The sequence below is a fragment of the Hibiscus syriacus genome, unplaced genomic scaffold (assembly GCF_006381635.1).
Source record: "Hibiscus syriacus cultivar Baekdansim isolate YM2019G1 unplaced genomic scaffold, ASM638163v2 tig00007043_pilon, whole genome shotgun sequence".
Classification (NCBI taxonomy): domain Eukaryota; kingdom Viridiplantae; phylum Streptophyta; class Magnoliopsida; order Malvales; family Malvaceae; genus Hibiscus; species Hibiscus syriacus.
The window spans coordinates 136,443-156,205 of NW_024062124.1; the positions used below are offsets into that span (position 1 = coordinate 136,443).

Sequence of the window (19,763 nt, forward strand, 5' to 3'; positions counted from 1 at the left end):
TTTGAAAATAATATTTTTATAAAAATAATCATAAACTTCTATAAGTAACATAAAAATAGATACTAAAAAAATTAAAATTAAATAAAATCTTAAAAAGGGAAAGAAATTAAAATGCCAAATACAGTCCATCTTCCCAAAAATTCAAACTTTACAAATTGAAGACTCATTTCCCGCCCAAAATTCAACCTTCAAACCTTGAAAGATCTTAATCAGTTCGAATTCCCACCCAAATTCCCGTTCCAATTTACTGTTAATTTATCCAATCCCCGAAAACAAAAGAGAAAAAAAATGTCATCGTCGTCGGTACGCCGGCAAAGAGACTTAACGGCCTGCAAACAGAAACCTGCAAAAACCCCGACTCCAGTCTCCAACACCAATCCGACCCTCAAAAAATCATCTTCCGGAAAAGAAAACCCAAGATCCAGCAGTCTTTCTCGGGCTTCCGTGGTGACCCAGAAGCCCATGATCCGTCCCGTTCCACGCGTTGAGAAGGCGGCGGCGGCAGGTGGTTCCGACGGTGAAGGCCGGGTGAGGTGGTCCACGACGTCAGCGCCAAGAGGTAGGAGTCAAAGCCCATCTGAATTTATTAGGGTATTTTCGGATTTGAAGAAAGATATGGTTTCTGCTGATAGGGAAAGGAAGGGTTTTAGGGATTCCAGAGTTAAAGGTTGCAAAGAAAATGGTGGGTTTAGGGAGAGTTTGGTGATGAAAGTGAAGGAAAATGAGGGGAAAACACAAGGGGTTAGGGGTTTAGATGGGAATTGCAAAAAAAGATTCTAAATTTAACTCTGATTTGGGAAAATCAAATGGGGAAAATATTCAAAATGGGTGTTCTGGGGCTTTTAATGAAAAGGCTCTTTCAGATTTTGATTCAAAATGCGATGCAAAGTTTCTGAAAGATAAATCTTTAAGTGATGGAAAGAGTCTGATGGTTTCAAAAGAGGACTTGAATGTACAAGAAAGTGGAGGGAGTGGAGCTGCCATTAAATATCCAAGCAAACTTCACGAAAAGCTTGCTTTTCTAGAAGGGAAGGTGAAGAGAATATCTTCAGATATTAAGAGGACTAAGGAGATGCTTGACAAGAATAATCCGGATGCCTCAAAGGTGATACTTTCTGATATCCAGGACAAGATTTCGGGCATCGAGAAGGCGATGGGAAATGTTGTGACTGATTCAAGCGGTAAGCCGAGAGGTTCGAAAGGTTCTGGAGATGAAGATGTGGGTACTAGAAAAGCTGATGGGAGTCAGAGTAGGCAGGTGGGTAACGTTATGATTTCAGTTAAAGGTTTGAATAGTGAGGAATTGGAAGCTAGATTATTTCCTCATCATAAGTTGCTTAGAAACCGAACATCATTGAAGGAATCATCGGGGGGATCTCAAAGTCATGAATCCTCTAAAGTCGTAGAATCCAGTAGCAAATTAAGGGAGGAAAAGAAGTTGTTGAGTCCCGTTGAGGATAATCCGATAGCCTTGGAGTTCTTGGCTTCAATTGATAAGCAAAGTGAAGTCACAATGAGGAATGAGCAGGCTACTTTGGAGAATTGTGATATTCAAGATATGGATAGTGGCGGTGCTTCAGGGGCACAAAGGCCTTTGAAAGAAGTGGATGTGAAGCATGTAGAGATCAATCTTGAATCCGATGAGATACTCGAGGAGTTTGATGACCAAGAGAATAGACCAACTGCTGTTGTTGAGGAGTCTGAAGATGCTAGCGTTTACCAGCTCACTGAAATTGGTTGCAAGACTTCAACGGGAGGATGGTTTGTTTCTGAAGGAGAGGCAGCACTTCTTGCTCACTACGATGGGTCGTGTTCCTTTTATGACATTACAAACTCTGAGGTATTCGTTATTGTATCTGTTCTTTTATTTCCCGTTTTAGTATTCTAAATTCAACTATCAAATTGTCCTATGCTCCTCTGTTGTTTCTTGATAGCGATTTAAGCATCATTTTTACATTTTTTCATCTCTGTGTGATGGTTTGTGTTCCTTCTGATTATTTGATGTCTCTATTCCTACCTTCATCCTGTTTTTTGAAAATTCAACTTATGCAACCTCGGAATTGGAAAAAGTTATCGAGTTTACTGAAAGCTCGAGGCATTGATGTGTGCATGTGGCTATATGTTTAACCAACGGTGGATGGAAAAGTGGAGACAAAAACAACTTAACTTTCAACTTCTTAAAATGATATCATTGTTATTTCAGGAGAAGGCTGTTTACAAGCCTCCGGTGGGCATCTCACCTAATATGTGGAGGGATTGTTGGATTATTCGTGCTCCCAGTTCGGATGGTTGCTCGGGTAGATACGTTGTGGCTGCATCTGCTGGTAATTCTTTAGAATCAGGGTTCTGTTCATGGGATTTCTATACCAAAGATGTGCGTGCTTTCCACACTGAGTGCGGGGAAACAGCTTCAAGAACGATACTCGGTCCCTTACCAAACAACCCTTTGTATAGAAGAAATGCTCCGTGTAATGATTTATCACTGGAAACCCAACAGTGGTGGTATAAACCATTGGGCCCTCTTATCATCTCTACTGCCAGCTCTCAGAAGGTTGTCAAAGTATATGACGTCCGTGACGGTGAGGAAATTATGAAGTGGGAGGTGATGAAGCCGGTGTCGTCAATGGATTATTCAAGTCCAATGCAGTGGAGAAACCGAGCGAAGGTAGTAGTAGCTGAAGCAGAAACGATTTCTGTCTGGGATGTGAACTCTCTACATCCTCAGACAGTACTATCCGTCTCTTCATCTGGTCGAAAAATATCCGCCCTTCATATAAATAACACCGATGCCGAGATAGGTGGAGGGGTTAGACAAAGGTTAGAATTTCATCCCATGTTTTCGTTGATTTATGCAATATTCATTTACTTTAAGTTGCATTGTTTATTCTTGTTTGCAAAAATTGGATTGCAGAGTCAGTTCGGCAGAAGCCGAAGGAAATGATGGCGTATTCTGCACTGCGGATTCTATTAATATCTTGGATTTCCGCCATCCATCCGGTATAGGTGCGAGAATAGCAAAAGTTGGTGTTAATGTGCAGTCAGTTTTCTCTCGAGGGGATTCGATCTATCTTGGATGCACTAATCTAAAACCATCAGGACAAAAGCAGCCATGTTCTCAAGTGCAACAGTTCTCATTGCGTAAACAAAGGCTCTTCACTACTTATTCTCTGCCTGATTCCAATGTCCATCCCCATTATTCAGCCATAACACAAGTGTGGGGAAATTCAAACCTTGTCATGGGTGTTTGTGGGACGGGGCTCTTTGTATTCGACGCACTGAAGGATGAAGGGCTGCAGCCTTTCATGTACAATAACGGAAGTGCTCAAAATGTCCGAGAAATCGTAGGGCCAGACGACATGTATGCCCCGTCTTTCGACTACTTGGCATCTCGTGTTCTCTTGATATCCAGAGACCGCCCTGCACTGTGCAGGTACTTGTTGTAGGTTTGTACGATAGATGTCGGATAATAGCATATCATAATGCATCAAGAAACAATCAGCATACATTCTAGGAGTTTATGTTTGGCCTCTCATGGCATGCTATTTAGAACATATAAATGCTTATGTTTTTGATTGCAGACTTGTTTTGGTTAGAAAACCAGTTAAGTGCAGCATGGTGCTGACTTTCTATGATGTAGTGTGTTTTAATTTAAGAGTGAATAATGTTTTGCAGTTTTGGTTTTCCTGTTGTTGATATTCACCACATTGATCATGTTAACGTTCATTTCAAGGCATGAAGAAAGTGTTCGATGAAGTGTTGTTTATTAAATGAAATAAACGAGAACGAACAAAATTTGTATTTTCATTTAATAAACGAACAAATACTAAGAAAGTTGTGTTTGATTTGTTTATGTTCACAATCAAGTTCATTTGAAAGCTAGTTAATAAACTTGTTTATAAGTTTGTTTTTGGTTCTTTTACTTTATATTTTTTCTACATTTTAAATATTGGTGAAGGTAGAGATTATCTCTAAGCCATTGGTTCCTTGAATTAGGATTAAGAAGCCCCCAATCCTTAACAAAATCCCAATATAATTGGTAAACAGTGGCCACAACCGTCACCAGCACTATGCCGAACCACAGGCTGTTGCTCTGTGTCGCATACGTTAGCCGAGCACCCGCAGCCATCATGGTTGAAACATACTTCCCCATGTTAGCCAAATGGTTCAGGATCCGATTCGTCGAACCATCTTCTCGCACACTTGAAATCGAATCGAAACCAAAAAGAAACACAAACATGACACAAGTACAAACGTATTAGAGTCCGTATGAAATGTATATGAACATGATTATACGACTTGCAAGGTTTATAGTTTACCTGTAGGGAACGCCAATAATACGGCGAAAATGAGATGACATAAACGAGCTGCCGGTAAAGTTGTCCGTTCTTGCAGGTTGAATACTGGTGAGTTTTGAAGCTTACGGTGAGAAAATAGCAGGCTGTTGACTCCAAGTGTCTTAGCAATGGAACCTGCAAACAGCTAGAAAATGCTCTGATCGAACTTTGTACAAACTCGAAGAAATCGACAGTGAAAAGGTTGACGAGTAAAGCTACCTTGTAAAGTGGAGAGCATATTATGTTACGAATTATTCGAAGGAAACAGTATCGAGATGGTCGGTATAAGATATCGAACGGACACACCAGCAAAGTTATAAATACCTGCATTCGAGATCGGAAATCAATACAAAAACGGACTCATATATCCTAACGTACGCTTTCCATTACCTTTGAATGTGTCATACACGAATATTTCGAGAAAAATGAAGGAATCGGATTCGATTAACGAGCCAGGAGGAGAATTCCAGGGCTAGTGTCAACATGAGTTGGAGGAAAGGCAGCAGCACTGAGGAGGTGATGGATGACCAAAGCACCAACAACAGAAGTCATCAATGTGGTGCAAATAAGGAAGGCGTCCCTATATTTAAGGGCAGTGTTTGGGGCAAACTCAAATATGAAGTTGTAGTTTATTCTTGTGTTCTTCCACATCAACAAATTGCACCCATATAAGAACAAGTGCAAGCTTAACAACACAAATACACTGCACAAACGCCATAGCCAAAAAAATGCAAAAAGGATTAATACACGTTTTGGTCCCTATACTATAGCTAAATTATCAGTTTGGTAGTAATAAGGCGAGCACCTGAAAACAGGGTAGACAGCTTCCATGTAAGCTGTTTCAGTGGTGGGTGAGAATATACCACTCAAGTGTGCCATCACTATGTATATACCAAAAAGTGATACAAAAACACCTGTAAACAATCCTGCAATAAATAAAATGTTGGTTATTCGATGATTGTATTCTTCGTATTCGTATCTGAATATGAGTCGAATATAAATATCTCGTAAAACAGAAAGACAAATTAATTACCAGAGAAAGAGGTGACCATGTGAGAATCTTTCTGCTGCTGTGGTCTCAAGAACTTCATGGCTCTTTTCCTGTCATTGTTGGCAAAGTACTTTGTGAATAGACACTCCACTTCGTCCATTAACCTAACAACCTGTAATAAATTTCAGCATGAACAAACCATTAGGTTACAAAACAATACATTTGTACTTTAAAGTATCAATAAATATCAGCATGAATAAATTCATTTATCGAAATGTTATTCGAATATTTTAAAAGAACAATAAATCCGATTAGGAACAACGTTCATGTTATGCAAGTTACCTTGTCGGAGCAGATGAAATGAGATCTCTTTACTGCTTTCAAATAATTTGCTGATACCTGTTCACGTAAGATCGAAACTCTAAATACTTGAGTAATCAGATTCGAGTGTATAAACGTAAACTTTTTAGATATATAAATTATCTCGTCAAACTTCTCGAGTATCTTTGTAAACGCCACCATATTTAATGAGCTGCCAAAAATAATTTTAACCTCAGTATGTATACGTGCATGTACATATATGTATATATAAAAAGGAAAAATGAGAAAACCTGCAAGTTTTGAGCAATTCAAGGCCTCTGTAGAGCTCAACAAATGCAGTCCTAATCATCTTTTCAGCACATTGGATCTTCTTACTGTTGATGAAATTCCCAGCCGCAGGATCTTGTTTCATGGGGTTGTTGATCAGATCTTCCAACAGTAGGAGCATCGATACTACTGCCATTCTTTTCCTTCCTTACAAGCTAGCAGTAAAATATTGATACACTAGTAGGAGCATCGATACTCAGGGCAGTATCGATACCTAAGGCTTGGTATCGATACAAGGTTGAGTTTGGGCAAGAATTTTATAGAATTTTAAATAGAGTCTAGGTTTCCAAAAGCTTATATTTATTCTAAAATAAGACTGCAAGTGAACACAATATTGATGTTTATTTAAAATGCATAAACGAGATAAAGTAGGATCAAATAATACTAGCCTTGTTCGTATGCTAGGGAAACGATCAAGACACCCGAGGTTCATACCAGACAAGAGCAGATCAGAGTATGTTTCAGTATTTTTAAAGGTTATGTATATTTTTAATCATTGTTTTCCAGTTGAGTTATAGATTCAGTTTAAAGTTGGTATGTATTATTTTGATACGTAAATATTTTATTTTGGAGCTCTCCAGTATATAGTTTTAATTATATTTTATAGTTGATTTTATAAAGAAAATGCTCGTTTTAAGATAAGAAAAGGAAGAAATAAATTGGTCAATCATTCAGGTGGTTACGTGTAGCACCCTAATTGGTCGATTGTGTGTCGTACTAGTCTAGGGTGTTACACGATGCATAATTTTATGTTAAGGGGTGAGGAGACGAAAACAAATGATCAACAACAAAAAAATGATCATTTTATTTATAAGAGAATTTAAAAATTTTAGAAAAATGATCATCTCTAATTATATTTATTTTAATATGTCACCAAAACTTATGTGCAAACTTATAGAAAAAAAATGTGTAACTAGAAAAAAGAATTTGTAAAAAAATCATTAAAACTAATATTTAATTTAAACTTTATCACCACCTTAAAAATAAATCAAATTATTTTTCTCTTCATTTGTAAAAAAAATAATTAAATATTATTTATTTTATAAAATTTATATTAAATTTTATTTAGTTTTTAAAGTATTATAGGTCAACAAAAAAGTTAATTATTTATTTAAATCAAATTAATTTTTTTTGATATAAAAAATATTTTTGTTTACATAGATTTATTTTAAATTTTTAGTTAAATTAGTATTATTAATTAATATAAATATTAATTTAATTAAGTAATGAATAAAATATGAATTTATAATGATGGATAAATGGTAATAATGTAGGATGGGTGGTGCTGACAAAGTAGTGGGGCATTGGATGGTAATTAATATACATTAAATAATTAAATTTGGCAGAAACCAAATTATAAGCTTTACCTTTTATTATTAATATTGTCTGAGAAGGTAATTGAAATAAATTAAAATAAAATTTAATTGTGTTAGGGTATGAATTATTATTTGAACACAGTTTAAATTAGAATTAGTCAATATTATAACATTATAAAAAATTACATTTAAATTTAAACAAACACTTAATAAATATATTCGAATAGACTAAATTTAATTTAAAAATAAAAAATATAAATAATAAAATTATACTCATAAATTTAACTAACTAAAATTTTCACTTAACTCGATTTAATCAATTCGAGTCGACTCAGTTGAATACTTACCCTTTACAAGAGTAACTACCTGAACCATGAAGCGAGCAGGAAGATTTCAAACTGGGCCATGGACGTTTCTTTCAAGAAACTGACTTTGTTTTTTTTTCCAAAATTAAAGATAAATTCTTTTGAATGGTACATTTATTAATTAATTTCGTTCAACAATGAAAATTTCATGCACAAATCTCTTATTTAAGTGATTAAAATAATTATTGTTGATTTAAGAAATTTTGGTTCGAACACTAATAATTATGGTACGATAATAAACGTTTATTATTAAATGGATGAGAATATATTTAAAACAAATACTAATCTCCTTTCTTTCACGACTTCAAGACAAGAAAAACCAAATTGGTAGAGTGTAAGATTTCATAATTTAATGCACTCATACATACTTCCACCATATAAAGCTTCAAACCCCACAAAAACCAAAACTTTAGTCCAAAACAAGAAGATAAAGCAGCAGAGGAAGCAAAAAATAACGGAAAAGATGATGGCTTTGCTTTGGATTCTTGCTTTCCAAGTGAAAAATTAAGTACCCTTTTCTTCAGAATTTGAGTAAATTGTGGAAAATGCACAGTGATGGGAATGTTAGGCGGGCTCAGTCAATGTTTCTTAGCAATGAAAAGGTAGTTTTTATTAGCTGTTTTTAACCCCAATTTGGTCTTTTTCAAGTTCAATAATGATTGTAAATGATTACATTATTTTCACTAGTAATTTACCTACAACTGTAGCTTTCAATTTATGATATTTTAGTGTTCTTTTTTCTATTTTTATGTGGCCTGGGTTGCTCTGCATTCATCATGCTTGACTTGAATTTTCTGGGGTTTTTTGTTATTTATTTGTGCGCTTTATCTTTGATGAGAAATTTGGCTTTTAAGCCCAGTTTTGGTGGTTTTCTCAGCTTGGACTGCTGGAAAATAGGTACTTTTTTTCTCTTCAATTTTCACTTTAAATTCATGGTTCAGAGTTGTAGGGTTCCAAGTGCTGAGAATTCTGTAAATAGCTAGGGTTGAAGTTTCTATTTTTAGCATACAATGGTTTGATATGATTGAGCATTAATGTTTGCATTTGCATGATACTTATGTTCTTTGGATTCTCCTAATTTCGAGTGCCTCGCGATCTTGATGCCATTGTTGAAGGATTTCGAGTTTAACGGACGGGTATGGCGGTTAAGGATTGGATAAACAAGCGGGGATTCCGAATTCGAGGGAAGTTTCTGAAAACGATGAGGTGCATCTGGTCAGGACAGCAGTTAAGAGTCGATGATGCTAATGCTTCTTCCGAATCGTTAGCGACTCGGGACTATTCGGTGAGTGGCTACTCATCTCGAGCAGGCGAAATAGTGGAGGCTAAGGTTGACAATAGCAATATCGAAGAAGCTGAGACGTCGCTTCGTGAGAATGGTTATCTGAACTATTCTAACTTCTTATCATCTTTTGCACCCTCTTGATCTTTGGTGTTTAAGGAAATTACTCGGTGATTTTACGGAAGGAATGGATCGATATCGATTAATGTCTAATGTTCTACTGGTTTACAGCACTTGGGCTTATTTGACAAGTAGTTTGTTTATAGGAAGCAAGGGCATTGTTAGGAAGGCTTGAGTATCAAAAAGGAAATGTAGAAGCGGCACTTCATGTATTTGAAGGAATAGATGTCGCTGTGGTGACTTCGAAGATGAAAGTCTCCCTTTCGAGAAGATGCGAACAAAACCGACGTTGCTCGGAAAGTGATGCTGCTCTGTCCATGTCTTTGCATGCCGTTAGCTTACTTCTCGAAGCTATTTTTCTGAAGGCAAAATCGTTGCAGCACCTTGGAAGGTTTGGAGGTATCCCCTTCATTTTCCCTTTGCTTGTATCAGGAAATCTCTCATGTGCAACTAGGGGTGACAAAACTCGAGTTGCTCCACAGATTTTGCATTGATATGTTCCGAAAATAGATACTGGAAGACTGAAATTTTATGCGTCCCTGATCGATCAGTGCGATAATCATCACTGCATATTTGTGTTCTTTTAACGGTTCTTTCCTGATGTTTTTACAGAAGCCGCTCAGTCATGCAAAGTTATTTTGGACACCGTTGAATCTGCCTTGCCAGATGGCCTGCCCGACAACGTGTCTACGGATTGTAAGTTACAGGAAATTTTGAACAAAGCTGTGGAATTGCTTCCTGAGCTATGGAAACTTGCAGGAGATCCCCAAGAAGCTGTATTGTCATATCGGCGGGCTCTCCTCTATTACTGGAATCTTGATACCAGAACCAAAGCAAAACTCGAAAAGGAATTTGCAGTGTTGCTTTTATACAGTGGTGCCGAAGCAAGCCCCCCAACCCTCCGTGCACAGATGGAAGGTTCATTTGTGCCGAGAAACAACATCGAAGAGGCCATTCTTTTATTACTAATTCTGCTAAAAAAGTTTCTTTTGAAAAGGGTCGGATGGGATCCATCGATCTTGGATCATCTTGCTTTCGCGCTATCTGTTTCCGGGGAACTAAGAGCCTTAGCTCATCAGGTCGAAGAGCTGCATCCAGAGATCATGAAAAGAAAAGAACAATATTGTATGTTGGCACTCTGCTATTATGGGGGAGGTGAGGACATAATTGCTTTGAATATTTTGCGGAACCTTTTGAATAGCCGAGCCAACCCGGACTGCGTTCTGGAATTCTTGCTAGCCTCGAAAATCTGTGGGGAGAATACGAGTGCTATCGAGGAAGGGGCAATTTGGGCTCAGAAAGCTCTTGCCAGATTGAATGGCGGGTGTTGGCAGATGGCAAGCAAAGCAAACTGCTTACTTGGAGTTTTATTGTCAGCTCAGTCGAGGTTGGTTTCTTCCGATTCTCAGAGAACTATGCAGCAGTCCGAAACAATCGAGGTGCTTGAAGCCGCAGAAAAGATGATGAGAGAAAGGGACCCGTACGTCGTATTCCATCTTTGCCTAGAGAATGCTGAGCAGAGAAAGTTGGATGTTTCACTTCACTATGCAAAGCAACTCCTGAAACTCGAAGCAGGGTCTAATGTTAAAGACTATGTGCTTTTGGCTCGCATACTGTCCGCTCAAAAACGGTTTTTCGATGCAGAGACGGTAATTAACGCCGCTCTTAACCAAACTGGGAAGTGGAACCAAGGAGAACTGTTGAGAACTAAGGCTAAACTTCAGATTGCACAAGGCCAGTTAAAAAATGCAGTCGAGACATATACTCATCTTCTTGCCGTTCTCCAAGTTCAGCATAAAAGCTCGGGTTCCGGAAAGAAACTTCTAAAGGTAGCTTCCATACTCCATTTTAACAAATTTATCCATTTGAAGTTGAATCTGTTATAAAAAAGGAATAATTCGAGTTTCCTGTCCGATAGAAGAACTCGAGAAGTGTCCTTTTGATTGTACCATATTATCGAGAACCTTTTACTTTTTAGTTCCTGCATGTTGATGCTGAAACAAAGAAGTGGCTCATTATGCAGAGAGTCCTGAACTTTAGACTCATGTAAAACAATAGTGTAAATAGAGAAGAAAACATCGAAACTTTTATAATTGTTTCCGGTTTGCAAGTTTTATGGCTACATGTTATTCTGAGCCACTTCAAATCGAGTCACAGAGAACTGCACTAGCATGTAACGCATAGAACCCGAAGGCGGTCAAATGATTCTTATGAGCTGCTGCTCTTTCCCTTACAGACTAAGGGAAAGTGGGATCGAAGCTTGGAAATGGAAACATGGCATGATCTAGCGAACGTGTACACTAGCTTGTTGCAGTTTCGGGATGCCGAGGTCTGTCTATCCAAATCCAAGGCGATCAGTCCTTTCTCTGCTACTAGGTGGTACTCTACAGGTACACACATCATTTATATGTACTCGTCATAAATTATTCTAGATTGTGTGATCGCCGATCATTTTATATGGTGAGCCGAACTAGCTCGCTAAAACCGGATGGTGGTTTCGTTAGGTTTATTAGACGAAGCCAAAGGGCTTCACCAGGAAGCTCTGAGATCATACAAGAAGGCATTAGATGTTGATCCCACACATGTTCCAAGCTTGATATCCACTGCTTGCATTCTCAGACAGCTTGGTGGTCAATCCATGCCCATAGTGAGAAGTTTTCTGATGGATGCCCTTCGACTTGATCAAACCAACCCGGCCGCCTTGTACAATCTCGGGTTGCTCTATAAAGCCGATATCAGTACATCGGCAGTTGAGGCGGCTGAATGTTTCGAGGCTGCTGCATTTCTTGAAGAATCCGCCCCAATCGAACCCTTTAGATAAAACATATTTGCCTGTATTTGTTGTGTAATTTTGGACATGCCATCTTTGTAAATCTTAGCTTAGGTGATCTAAAGTTTAAAGATGTTGAAAAAAAAGTTCTAAAAAATGAATTTTTTTGTGAGTTTCTTCAAATTACTGCAATTTTATAAAAGATAATTAAAATTTGAGTAATATCATAAATCATACAACAAATTTTTAAAGGTGAAACTCCATGGAACATAATATTTAAGTTTAGAAACAGAACTACATCAAAAACAACCAATCTAAGCTCTTTTATCCAAGTCTTCAAAACGATAATGCTTCCATATATCAAGGAACACTTAACACAGTTCAATTCACGGCTTCCAAGATTTTTATAAAACGTTTTATTTCTTTGTAATCATTGGTTTCCCCGCATGTTCTCTCTACGACGAACGTAACGAGTCCGGTCGTTGTACCTCGGTCTGTCTTGTGCCCTTTGAGGCTGTGGTTCCACCCTCCTTTGTCTTTCGGGTGATCTTTGGACAATCTCCCCATTAACAAACAGTTCAGCTGCAAAGTAAAGTATTGCAAATGTCAAATATCATATACATTATGATGAGACCATACTACAAATTCAAATTGTCATGTATCATCTCGAATAACAATGTAACTCAGTATATAAAAGCACAAACGTCAACCAAGAGGGCTTTGATGTTAGTCCATATTAGCATTCAAAGGCACACATTGCCAACTCAAGGCTAGTAGCTTTTCCGAGATGGACTGCGATAAGTGGGCTTACAAGCTTTTGAATATAGCATTTTCCCTAAACTCCTAAAAAACAATATCGACTTCATCTTGTCGATAAATAGCAAGCAAACATAATATTATTGACATGAATAAAGGACAAGAGAAGTGAAATAAATGTTTGGTTATTGCTCAAAAGAAGAAGCAATAAGCTATGTGCAAACACAAACTAATGTTTCATCTCCACAAGTCCAAACACCATGTAGGATGCGATCAGAAAGTCGTGAAAGACGCATTCAATGTAAGTCCATTAGCATTCAAAACTAAACATTGTCGTTTTAGCTTTGCCAAGATGGACTAAATGCATAGGTAAAATACATGACTTGGTCCCTTTTCATGGTGCACACCATATAGTATAATGTCTGCTCCGATTCTATTTACTGATCTGTGTTCCATGTTAAAGAAGGAAGCACAAAGCAGTGACAGGGGCATTCAATTTAAGTACATTAGCATTCAAATCTAAACATTGCCCATAAGGCTTTTTAGCTTTGCCAAGATGGACCGGCGCGAGCTTTTCAAAACGGAACTGGATGTTCCCTATTACTCTTACCAAATATTAACATGCTAATTACCCCGTCGAATTAGAGTTCAATTAAACAAATAGAGCATTCCCATGACTTTAATATCTACTGATAGGCAATTACAAATCATAATACAGGACAAGAATGCAAGTGCACAAGAGCAAGAAGAAAAGGACCCATGATAACCATAGTTAACTATTAAACTGTCGACGAATCTTATATACAAAATCAAATCACCAGGCACTGCCAGATGACCTACGAAAGAATGAGAAACACAAATGTTGAAATGGATGCACATGTCTTCAGTTAACCATGAGCATATCTATACTTGAAAAAAAAATCCACAAAATTATATTCGACTAAAAGGGCCAACAACTTACCCCCATAGTCCTTGTTCTCGGGATCAACATAAGAATCCGGGAGAACGAAGAGAACACCGGGCAATCCTGTTAAGAAAAGAGCAACAGATTTTACACAAAACATAAACTTGCATTAAGGAATGTAAAACAAATAATCCATCAGCTTAAGGGAGCTAAAAGCAAGACCTTCTAGCTTATTTGAAGTTCCTCATCGATCTCGCATCCGAATCCAAAGTACCTCTCGCACGAAACATTGTAGATCTTCTTCTTAGCTTCTTCCTCACTAACATAGAGAAAGAATCAATCAATTAGCTATGTAACATTGTAAGCAACATCAAAGAACTCACCAAATCCCGAAATGAAATGTATAACACAAGCAATGCTACTAAAGAATGAACTATTGTGAAATCAAAGCTAAACCCAGAAAAATGGATAACTTTAAAAACCAAAATATTATCTTTCTTTGCAAAGTTAACCCAATTTTTTTCCTCCCATTTTCCCACACTTTCTCAGCATCCAAACACCCAAAACAAACCTGCCGACGACTTTAGCGAGAGTTTTGATATAGCAATCAATCATTTCCTGCTTGGTAGCTCCTTCTCCACCAGGCTTATCCATAACGATAAGCCAGTGCTCATAATCGCACCCGGGAAACAGCGGTGCCATTTCGGTGGGCGGCCGGTCGCTGAAGTTGGACCCCGAGTTGAGCGGGGAGTAAGCGGAGTTACCGGAGCGGTTGACGCGGCACCGGATGGAGGTGAAGCGCGTGGCAGCGAGAGGGAGACATCGGACGGCATGGGAAAGAGGGGAAACACGGCGGGAGAAGCGGAGAGAAGGGATAGGAGGTGAGTGGGTGATGGATTTTGAGGAGAGGAGGCGTTTAGGGATGTGGAAGGAGAGAGCAAGGTGGCGCGTGAAGGTGGAAGTGGCGGCACGTGTCAGGGTTTGTGCCATGGTGAAAAGAGATTGGATTGATGTGATAACTACGATAGTGAAAAGCTAAGATGAGGGTTTCTGGAGTTGAAAGGTTTTCGCTTGATATTTATGCTCTCACTTTTGGGCTTTGAATTAGACCCAATTGTTTGGCATGAATATTGAACATATAGTATGGATTTTCATTTTTATACGGGGTGAAGTACACAAATAAACCCCGACTATAGGATATTATTTTATTGAATCCTTTAACTATTAAAAATTATAAAATGATCTTTTGATTATAGAGAGTTGCTTTGTTGAATCTCTTGACTATTAAAAGTTATCAAAATGACCACTCGATTATTTATTATATTCCAAACTCATCATTTTTTGTTAAAAAATTAACGGTCATATGAGTTGGACATTAACATGCTCACTGAGACTAGGGGTGTATTCGGTTCGGTTCGGTTTTTTACTAAAAATTGAACCAAACCGAAATAAATGGGTTTTCAATATTTAAACCGAAATCGAATAGTTAAAAAACCAAAAAAACCGAAACCGGTTTTCGGTTCGGTTCTATTTTTTTAATGGTTCGGGTTTTTCGGTTCGGTTCGGTTTATCGGTTTTTCAAAAAAAATCACTTGAAACTATATTTTTTTTACAAAAATTGCCTATTCGGTTCAATATGGAACAAATGGGTTCCATATGGAAAACCCGAACCGAACCGAATCAAAAAAATGAAGCCTTTAAACCGAACCGAAAACCGAACTGTTTAAAGCCAAACCGAACCGAACAGAACCGTTTTAACTCGGTTCGTGTCGGTTTTTTTCAGTTTTCTCGGTTTCGTTGCTCAGCCCTAACTGAGACATGATAGTCGTTTGAGATTATGAGATCATATTTTATCATATCTCAGTCAGCAAGTTAACGTATAACCCAGATTCATCAAATTTTTAACGCAAATGATGTTTGGAACATAATGAATATTGAGTGACTATTTTGTAACTTTAATAGTTAAGAGACTCAAAAAAGTAACTCCTTATAGTTGAAAAATCATTTTGTAACTTTTAATAGTCGAGAGACTTAATAAAATAATATCCTATAGTCAATGATCGTTATGTATTTTACCCTAATTATTACATTTTCAAAAATTATAATAATTATTAAATCTATTAATTATTTATAAATTAATTATTATTATATCAAGATATTATAAATAATCATGTTTATAAATAAAAATTGTTAGTTTTCTTTTAAAAAATAAAATCACAACAAATATTTACAACATAAAGGTAACTAAATACGCAATTAATATTTCATATTACCATAAAACAAGAACTAATCATTTAAGATCATATGAAAAAATAAAAAAATATCAAAAAATTAAAAGAAAAAATGATATGATTAGGAATGGGCATGGGCCAAATCAGACGGGCTCTAATCCGATTGGGTCGGATTTTTTTTAAAAATGGGTTCAGTTCTGGTTAGGGTGAAAAATACCCGACCCGACCCGAAAAATATATAATTTTACCTTATATATTTAGAATAATTACAATTATACCCCTCTATATATTTTTTTTCAAATAAGTCATTGTTCGGGTCGAGTCGGGTTTCTATTTATATATCAAGTCGGGTTCGGGTCGGGTGAAACCTTATTTGGTCGGATCAGGTCGGGTCTCGGGTAGACTCTCTTGTTCTTGGTTTGGTCGGGTGGACCAAAACCCGACCCATACCCATCCCTAGATACATCAATCTAACTATACCGAAAAATAAATCACAAATATCATATACTAATATACACAGCTTTCAAATTCGAATCCATTACACCTATATTATTATAATATTACTAAATATAATAATAATCGAGTTCATATGAACTCACAAAGTTGTGTACATAACTGATAACATGGATTTTGCGAATTAAAAAGAAATTTAATGTCGTCGGTTGTCCTATTATCTATAGAAACCGTCTTATAATTCGGTCATTTTCCAGTTCAATTTTTATTTCATTATAATTCAAAAATCATATATTTTTTTAAATATAGTTGTGGGTTCTATTATATATACATTTTAAAAAAAATCAGAATCGGATCAAATTTTTTTAAGTTATGTTTGGGTCGGGTCAACCCGGTCATGATCTTTTGAGGCCCTAGGCAAAATAGTAGACTAGGGCCCCTTAAAAAAACATATAAACAGAACACATAAAATATATGATCGTACTTCTATTAAAATAATTTGTTGTTAATAACGGTTTAATTTTTTTTTGGGAATAAGAAAATTCTCCATGAGTTTAATGACGGGTAGAGATTTAGAAATTGAATTTTGGATCTTAGAGAGAGAGAAAGCAGAGAATTCAAGATTTCTAATGATAGTGATGAAGCACATTAATTCAAGGGTCTTTGATGAAGTTTAAGAGTTTTTTTTTGGTTTTTGATAAAGGTGTGTGTGATTGATGAGGGGATAACAGTTCATCAGTTTTTTTTTCTTCTATTTTTCTCTTATATATTTTTTTCTCTAGAACTATTTTTAGATCCAACATTGGCTCCTTCATCTTGGGCTCTTAGCGATTGCCCAACCCAGACTCCCCTCAAGGCCGGGGTTAGGTCGGGTTTATGGTGAAAAATATCGATCCGATTCATAAAAAATATAATTTTATATTTAGGCATAATTGCAATAATAATCATTTATATATTTTCTTTCAATTAAATCGTATTTTTATTGAATAAAAATAATATTTTTTTAATAAATATATTATTTCAGTCCGGGTTGAGTTCGGATTTATCTCAAAAAATTGGATCTGATTCGGGTCGGGTTCGGATTTTATCTCAAAAAATTCAATATGAGAGAATCACTTAAGTCCAAAACATAGGTAGATTAGTAAAATAACTAATAAAACGTCAATTGAGTAAGAGACTCAATTATGGGAAAAAACGTGTTACAAGAGCAAACAAAAATATTTATTTCATAAGAGAAAGGAAATAATATCAAATAAAAAAACTAAGTTATAAAATAAAATATAGATGAGATATAATATCATCCTTCTAGAAAAACAAATAATTAGAAAAAAAAACCCTAGACCCACAAGGACTTCAAAAGTGATAATGTTTACTTTAGGACTTATAGCTACAAATAAAAAGTTAAAAGATACTATTTTTAATGCAATACAAGTGTGCAAGTATATCTAAATAAAATATTAAAATTTAGGGTTATTTTATGGGTTAAGTACACAAATGGTCCCTTGACTATGGAATATTATTTTATTAAGTCTGACTATTAAAAGTTACAAAATGATCCATCGACTATAAAGTATTGCTTATTGAGTCCCTCAACTATTAAAGATACAAAATGGTCACCAGACTATTCATTATGCTCCAAACTCGTCATTTTCTGTTAAAAATTGACGGTATTCTCAATTGTATGTTAATCTACTAACTGTGATATGATAAAATCTGATTCCAAAATCTAAAACGACTATCATATCTCATTCACCATGTTAATACCCAACTTAGACAATCACCAATTTTTTAACAGAAAAGAATGAGTTTGGAGTATAATGAATAGTTAGTGATCATTTTGTGACTTTTAATAGTCGAGGGACTTAATAAAGTATCACTATGTAGTCGGAGGATTATTTTGTAATTTTAACAGTTAAGGGAATTAATAAAACAGTACTATAGTGAGAACCATTTGAACATGAGAATAGTATTAATTGATTGACACAAAAAGTCTCCCTCAACTATACTTTTGAATCGAATTGTGTTGGAGCATGACTTTTTTATGTTTAATTTGACTTATTAATTTATGTAGAATTAATATTAATAATTTATTTTATATCAACGATATAATTAACGTAAATTTTATTGCGTAAGTAAATTTCACCTCATATATAAATATCAAAATTTATTATTATCCTGCCTTTTTTAATCAAAGCCAAACCATCAACCATAGTAGTTCCAACCAACTAGAGTTAGTCCATTTATTTTTCATTGTTTTTACGATGAACTAAACCCTAAATTTTAAACCCGAATAAATTATGCCTATGGAGAGCAATAATTTTGCATTTACTGTCCAATGAAATTAAGTCAACCTCTTAACCTTCAACGTAATTGACCAACTGTCTTTTGTTATTGCATCAATCAATTTCCCAATTTATTTTCTTGACATTGTTTCCTACTTCGAGTACGGAAAAAAATATAAAGAAAAAAAACTAATAAAGCTTGACTATTTTTGTTCGGGTCGAGATAATATTATAAACTTTTAGGGGTAAAATTAAAAAATTTTGTTTTTAATAAATTAAATTGAAATCTTAATTTTTAGAGGAGTAATTTAAAAACATCCATTTAGAGGTTAGAAGGACTTAAAATAAATTATTAATTGGTTGTAGGGTCTAATAATGCAATTTCCCCAAGGTCTATGTCTAATTGTCTATCACTGACTACACCCTAGTAATAAAATAAAATTAAATCTTCTAGATTTAGCTTTAGTCCCTCGTAATACGAATGTGGTATAACTACGTATAGAGTGATGAAAGGGAAGGCCGCATAGAAAAAAGAAATTGAAAAATAGTCCCTTCCAAAAAATTTAATAGTGTTTTAATCCCGGAAAATTTTCATTTTTGTCCCATGCAAAAATTAATAGTCAATTTAAGTCCTAATACAAACTTGTTAGCATTAACCTCCACAATTCTATAATTTTATCTTACCCCTCCCAAAACAAAATGATACTCACGAAAATACTTCGAGATAAATCATATATATATCACGGGTTATTTTATTTTATCAAAATTAATTTATAATAAAATATACAATAATTTAAATAACATTATAGTACGAAGATAATATAAAAACAACATAAATATATAAATTATGGGGTATAAACTGAAACTCGTCTTTCTTAAAAAGTATTGAGATTTCAAATGGATTTTTCAAAAAAAAATTAGAGTTAATTGCATCATAAGTCCTTAAATTATAACCCTCATTTTAAATTTGTCCTTAAACTTTTGAATATTCTAATTTCATCCCTAAACTATTGCTCTCATTCTAAACCAATCCTTAAACTTTTGGAAATTCTAATTTCACCCCCTAAACTCTGACCCTCTTTCTAAATTAGTCCCCAAACTTTTGTATATTCCAATTCAGCCCCAAATTCATCCAAATATGTAATTAGTTTCAATCATAGTTTAAGCTAAATTTTGTTTTTTTCAAACATATAATAATATAACTTGGCCTAATGATTTTATTAACAAGGGATACGAGTTTATATATATATAGTTTGGGAGTACGAACCAAGTGGCCTCGGTGGTAAATGAATTATTGTTATTCCTTGAAGT

The 19,763-nt window shown here is 35.5% G+C and overlaps 3 protein-coding genes and 1 pseudogene across 3 annotated transcripts; 2 read left to right on the plus strand and 2 right to left on the minus strand.

Moving 5' to 3' along the window:
• The first annotated feature begins 232 nt into the window (after positions 1-232).
• LOC120201202 (KIN14B-interacting protein At4g14310-like) lies at positions 233-3,681 on the plus strand. The gene is given in 4 exon segments (XM_039201858.1): positions 233-765; positions 767-1,840; positions 2,204-2,817; positions 2,912-3,681. Coding segments are annotated over 4 exon segments (2,697 nt in total). The 5' UTR covers positions 233-288; the 3' UTR covers positions 3,444-3,681.
• A 235-nt stretch (positions 3,682-3,916) lies between these two features.
• Positions 3,917-6,109, minus strand: LOC120201173 (annotated as a pseudogene).
• Positions 6,110-8,096: 1,987 nt separating this feature from the next.
• Positions 8,097-11,972, plus strand: LOC120201204 (protein NPGR2-like). Its single transcript, XM_039201860.1, has 6 exons — positions 8,097-8,256; positions 8,770-9,049; positions 9,202-9,455; positions 9,669-10,885; positions 11,293-11,446; positions 11,561-11,972. The coding sequence occupies exons 2-6, from the start codon at positions 8,793-8,795 to the stop codon at positions 11,875-11,877; spliced, it is 2,199 nt and encodes a 732-aa protein (XP_039057791.1). The 5' UTR covers positions 8,097-8,256; positions 8,770-8,792; the 3' UTR covers positions 11,878-11,972.
• A 129-nt stretch (positions 11,973-12,101) lies between these two features.
• Positions 12,102-14,537, minus strand: LOC120201203 (multiple organellar RNA editing factor 2, chloroplastic-like). Its single transcript, XM_039201859.1, is given in 5 exon segments — positions 12,102-12,408; positions 13,544-13,609; positions 13,709-13,729; positions 13,732-13,805; positions 14,058-14,537. Coding segments are annotated over 5 exon segments (732 nt in total). The 5' UTR covers positions 14,477-14,537; the 3' UTR covers positions 12,102-12,256.
• Positions 14,538-19,763: the final 5,226 nt, after the last annotated feature.